The 6,000-nt window shown below is 41.6% G+C and overlaps 1 protein-coding gene across 1 annotated transcript in view; it reads right to left on the bottom strand.

Moving 5' to 3' along the window:
- The window catches only part of PDILT (protein disulfide isomerase like, testis expressed), a 96,842-nt gene continuing 90,842 nt past the window's right edge, over positions 1-6,000 (bottom strand). The window contains exons 9-12 of the mRNA XM_090277788.1: positions 5,570-5,690; positions 3,549-3,727; positions 1,334-1,423; positions 1-353 (exon numbers count right to left, since the gene is read on the bottom strand). Of these exons, the coding sequence (XP_090133914.1) occupies positions 144-353; positions 1,334-1,423; positions 3,549-3,727; positions 5,570-5,690 (600 nt within the window). The 3' untranslated portion in view covers positions 1-143. The remainder of the gene's footprint in view (positions 354-1,333; positions 1,424-3,548; positions 3,728-5,569; positions 5,691-6,000) is intronic.

Genomic DNA, 6,000 nt, shown 5'->3' with positions numbered 1-6,000 from the left:
TAGAGCAGAAGACATTCAGAGTCTTTTATTACTCAGCCTCCATCCACCCACCACAATGAGATATAAATTTATTGGAGTAGATCCACTTAAAAAATAATGCCAGGACCTGGAAAATGGCATCTTCCCACCTGGTGTCAAAAAAGCTACAGTTCTTCCTTTATTCCTGGTTTCTTCTCTTGTCTTGGTGGTCCCTTTGGCTTAGCCACCTTCTCCTCCTCCTCAGCTGTTTCCTTCTGCCCAGCTGGCTCTTCCAGCTTGGTCACATTCTTTAGCTCAGGCAAATTCTGTTCAGGTAGCTCTTCTTTAGCTGATACCTCCTCTTCTATCACTTCATTTTGCTCAACAGACATTAGCTATCCAAGAAAAGAAGGAGGGAGGGAAGGAGATGCATAAAGAAGCAAGAAATACGTGATAACTGTGATGATAATTGCCAAACCCTCTTCTTCTAAAATTATCCAAAGAGGGTCACCTGGAGAATCCTAATGAATACAAAGGTCCATTTGGCTAGGTAGAGGAAGTTCCCAGCTATGGTTTTGCCCTCCAGTAAGACGACCTTTGGGAACTATCCTTCCCAAGTCCATAGATCTGGCTGCCCCATGATTAGCTCCAGGACTGGGCTTGTGACCCAGGCCTGGCTAATGAGATGCCTGTCCAAGACATTTTCTATGTCTACTAAGAAGTAGGTGCTTTCTAAGCTAGGAGGGTATTAGTTTAGAGCTACAGGGGAATCTTTGACCCTCCACATGGAAGTGATTGCTTGGAAATGAAGCCAATATCAAGGAAAACAGAGATGGGGAGACTCAAAACAAGTCTGAGCTTCTGGATCCATTTATGCTTGATGTTTTGTCAGTTATATGGGATAAATTTCCATTGTTGTTTAAGCCAAAGAGTAGTGTTTCTGATATTTGCAACAAAAAGGGTCCTGACTAATACAGGTGGTATGTTCCAGGAGATAGCCTCACTGGAATATGAATGAGATTAAGAGAGAATGGGGATTGTTACCTCATTCCTCAGGAAAATAATGTTGTCAAAGAGCAGGATCCCATTAATACATGTAGTTACGTAGTGGGGAATGAAGACTCAGAGAAGCAGCCTTAGGAGCCGTATGAGACCTCAGAGTCTTTGCCTTTCCCAATGTTTCTAAAGTTTGCAATTTCTGCTTCCTTGTAGTAAGTGAACTTGAAGTAAAGTAACCAAAACTGAATAACTGCTCATCCTCAACTGTTTCCAGAGACCACAAGATTATGGGATCCTTTGCACACACTTTCTAGTCTATTGAGTTCTTGATTCTGTATGAGACAGAATAATCCAGGGTTCTGCAGTTTTACTTTACCTCATCTTCATCCTCAATCCTGGTCTTGATCTGACTTTCCAGGAAGCCAGAAAACCCCTCCATGGTATATTCTCCCTTATACAGTACTACCTAGGGAGAAGATGGAACAGAGTCAAAACAATAACCTCTTCCTGCAAAATACTCAGGGTCCAATTCTTTGCAACCTGAGTACAATGGAAAGGTTCCTTAATCTCTCTGAGCCTCCATCACCATGGCTCTAAGATAAACATAATAAAAATTCCTCAGAGCAGAGACTATGGGGCCACATTGTCAGAATTCAAACCCTGGCCTCATCATTTAGCAGTGTTGTCTGGTTGCTTAACCTCTCTCTGACTCAGTTTCCTTACCTGTAATATAAAGATCGTAATGGTACCTATTTGATAGTGGTATTAGAGAATTTAATGAGTTACTGTATAAAAAGCATTTAAAACAGTGCTTGAAACAAACAACAAGTGCTGGTGAGGATGTGAAGAAACGGGAACCCTAGTGTATGTTGGTGGGAATGCTGACTGGTACTGCCACTGTGGAAAACAGTATGGAATTACCTCAGAAAAATAAAAATGGAACTGCCTTTTGAACCAGAGATTCCACTGTTAGGATTATACCCGAAAAATCCTAAAACCCTAATTCAAAAGAACTTATGCACCCCTATGTTCATAGCATCACTGTTTACAATAGCTGAGTGCTGGAAACAGCCTAAGTGCCCATCTGTAGATGAGTGGATCAAAAAACTGGTACATTTACACAATGGAATACTATGCAGCAGAGATAAAGAAGGAACTCCTGCCATTTGCAACAACATGGATGGAACTAGAGAGAATTATGCTTAGTGAAATAAGCCAGGCAAAGAAAGAAAAATACCATATGATATCACCTAATACAGGAAACTAAAGAACAACATAAACAAATGAACAAAATTGAACAAGGAGCAGAATAACTGTCAATAGGGGGCAGGGATAGAAGGGGGGTAAGTAAGGGAAGGGTTTAGTCAAGGAATGTGTATAAATGACTCATGGACATGGACAACAGGGAGGGATATGATTGTGGGAGAAGGGGTGGGCTGAGTGGAGGGGAGCAACGGGGAAAAAATGGAACAACAATAATTGAAAAACCAAAAAATAAAATTAAAATAAATAAATAAATAAATAAATAAAACAGTGCTTGCCTATAGTGAGTGTTATATGTATTTGCTGTTACCATTTTTTTTTTTTTTTGGCTATTATTGTTATTACAAGAAGAATCAGAACAATTATTTTACAAAACACCTAGTACATGTTTGTCATTCAGCCATCATTACTGCCCTTCGGCCCTTTTCTCTTCCAGTCTTTAAAAAGATTAGGAAGCTGCTGCTTACACCACTCATGTATTGTCTAAACCACATGTCTGATAACTGAAGATCTGTGACAGATCAATTCTCTCAATCTAGACTTATTTTCCATGACTCCACCACATGCATCTTCTGTACCAGGAGGATGGTATGTCCTTCACAGGCCACCCTTCTGCTCACCTCTTTTTTTTTATTATATTCCTGTCTATAGTTCACATCCCTCTCTTAATCTGATTATATATATTTTTACCATTTTTCAAAATCCCATGCCTGCATGAAGACTTCCAGCAATATCTTCCCTCCATAATCTGTCCTCTCTAATTCCAATTTTATTTGGAGATGGACCCTGGTCATGACTCTCTTCCATACTCAGTCAGACTCTTCTAGGAGCAGGGACCTTGGCTTGTAATTCTTTAACTGACACCTGCCCCTCTAGCCCAAGCAGCATGTAGAAAGTGTGTTCATTGAACACTGATGATATTTGCTTACTATAATGCCAAAGTGTCAAAGACATTGATTGTTTTTCTCTCACCCATTCTTCCTTATTTCAGTAGCATCCCGTTCCCAATATTCACATTGCAATTTCCCCCATATAGTCTGGATACCAGAGGGAACCATGGAACCCAGGCTTGACCCATCCAAATACCCACATCTACCTGGTCACAGTGATTGGGTCAGGGATGAACAGTGAACTTAAGCTGGAACCAATGACAGTGAGTCTTGGGACTTCTGTGAAAGCCAATGGAAAACACTTTAAATTGAACAGGAAAGGGTCTAGAGCTGAGCATGAAGCTGGTGTGGTAGAAGACAGAGCTGGATTAGGGAGAAACTGTGTTTGTGATAATAACATAACCATATTTTGCTATGAGAGTCCCAGGAGCCCCTTACTTGTTGAGAGTTGGCAGGGAAGAACCTGAAGAAGGGGCACCGGTCCAGATACATCAACTGAATGTCATTTGCCGTGATGTCGATCTTGGCAATGGTCACTGTGGAGTGGTTTTGATACTTTATACCCAAATCTTCCAGCACAGGGAGCAGTGCCCTGCACTTGCTGGACCAGGGTGCATCTGCAAGAGAAAGGCCGTGGCTTAGACTCACACTGATAGAGGTCCCTTATAAACACTGGCACTGTGTTCTACCCATGGTTCTGTGGCTTTGAAATTTGTACCTTCTCTTTCCTTTAATAGTATGTCAGTTTGCTTTATATCTCAAAGATACTACCTGATCATTGTTAAAGATGTTAGGAAAAAATTAACCTCATCCCTTTCACCCAGACTCCATCACTTTTAGTATGCTGGGGAACTTTCTTCTGTTCTATTTTCTTTAACATAGCTTTCCACTCCAGTTGAAGAAGAAAACCAAGAAAAATATTTATGCTAGATGATTCCTCATATTCTGCCAGAAAGTGTGTGTGTGTGTGTGTGTGTGTGTGTGTGTGTGTGTGTACATAAGTACAGGAGTTTCCCTAGCGCAAGGTCACCCAGTTAATTAAGCTGAGTAAGTGTGATTCACACACAGGCTGCTTTGATTTGTGACCATTATACCCCCACTGCCTTCCAGTCCAGTGGAGGGGATTGCCCAAGAACTTAACAGGAGGTTGTAATTAGTACATCTGCCTCTGAAAAGGGGACACTGAACTTCCTTACAAACAATTTCTTGAGCTTTGAGTTTGGCCCAGGTACCTAACCCTCTGGAGAGAAATCAGAGACCAGCTTCAACACAGAGGAGAAGTCAGACCTTGCCTTCTATATCCATTAAAGCTTCCTTACTCTTTGTGAAAAGTGGCTTCAATGGCCCCAGACACTCTACATCTGGATGATCATGCCTCCATTTTCAAGCCAAATGCTTCTAGGACTACCTGCTCTCTCAGCAGCACCACTGCAGCTCCTCTGGAGCCCACTGGGCCCTGGGTTGAAGCAAAAAGAAGAATGATGGCTGTCCCAGGGGACCAATATGACAGTCCTGCTTCCAAGAAAATGAGCCTGCTTTTGTCTTTTACTAGAACCAAATGAGCATTCTCATAACTCTAGGTGTCTGGTAAGTACAGAAAGTCTGCCTCAGCCTCTCATTTGAAGGTCATGGTTATTCAGGCATGCAGACCTTAAACACCTCACATAGTGGATGTGAGTTCATTTCAATGAGATTTTAAAAGGCCTTCATGATTCCATCCAGCCCTCGTTTCACCCCCCAGGAAGTGACTGCATCAGAGCTTGCTTGAATTTTTGCCTTGCAACTTAATGTGTGACCTGGGATAAGGTAATTAACTTCTCTGAGGCTGGGTTCACTGATCTATGTCATGGGGGAATCCACTGAACCTTCCTAAGAAGCTTGTTTTGAGGAGAAAATGACAAGTGTGTTAATAGCAAACTCATGCCTGGCTCACTGTAAGTGCTCAATATGGAAACTCCATCTGTTAAATAAAGGAATGTATGAAGTACCTTTACTGTGTCTAAGGGTGAGAGAGAAAGTCCTAGCTTTGGATGTCACATTCAGGTCAGAAACAGAGGGGAGAGGGCAGTAGTCCTTAGATGACCACAGGAAATAATTATCAAAAGGAATGATAACAGCAATTACAGCTGTTACTTATCAAGCACTTATAATACGCTAGACAGTCTGCTAAGTTCTTTACATGCACTATTTGAATCCCTAGATTGGTCACACCAACTCAGGTGGTTAAATTTGGGCCATTCAGTCAGTTATCCAAACCAGAACTACTGCTTAATACAGCAGTTCAATTTGAGGGCACAGTTACATTGTAGCTGATAGATCATGATACAAATTCTATGTCTAAAGACCATCCTGGCATGGTGCTTAGATTTTGGAGATTCTGGTGCCCAAGAATTTAAGAGCAACACTTGAAAAGTAACATCAGGGCCATTGCCTCCTGTGGCCTTTGTGGAGATACTTACAGAACATCACAAACACGTCTCTTTCCTTGTCAAAGACAACGAGGTTGAAGTTCTTCCCAACAAGCTGCTTAACCAGCCTCTGGTCCCAATATCTTGGGATCTCTTCACTGGATTGATGTTTCTAAGATGCAAATTTGAGAGGTCTAATAGTCTCCAGAAAATGGTTGGCAGTCCCATATTCTGCCCACCTTCCAGACAGGTCCTGACTGGAAACAATGGAACATTTGCTCTTGTTTTTACAAGAGTCTTGGTGAAGAGTGTGTGATGTTGAGGTCGATCATGAGCCCGATGTCTAGCACGATTGTTAGGGCAAATGGGGATCAGAGAGTCAAGGAGAAAGCCAGGCTCCAAACTGGGATAGAGTCTAGCATTTCAAATACATGATTCTTTTCATTCTTAGGTAAAAGCTAGGTTCATATCTTTAATATTTT

The sequence above is a fragment of the Furipterus horrens genome, unplaced genomic scaffold, assembly GCF_987537825.1.
Source record: "Furipterus horrens unplaced genomic scaffold, mFurHor1.1.pri manual_scaffold_5, whole genome shotgun sequence".
Taxonomy (NCBI): domain Eukaryota; kingdom Metazoa; phylum Chordata; class Mammalia; order Chiroptera; family Furipteridae; genus Furipterus; species Furipterus horrens.
Note: the sequence above shows the minus strand (reverse complement) of the source record. Positions and strands in the feature narration are given on the sequence as shown.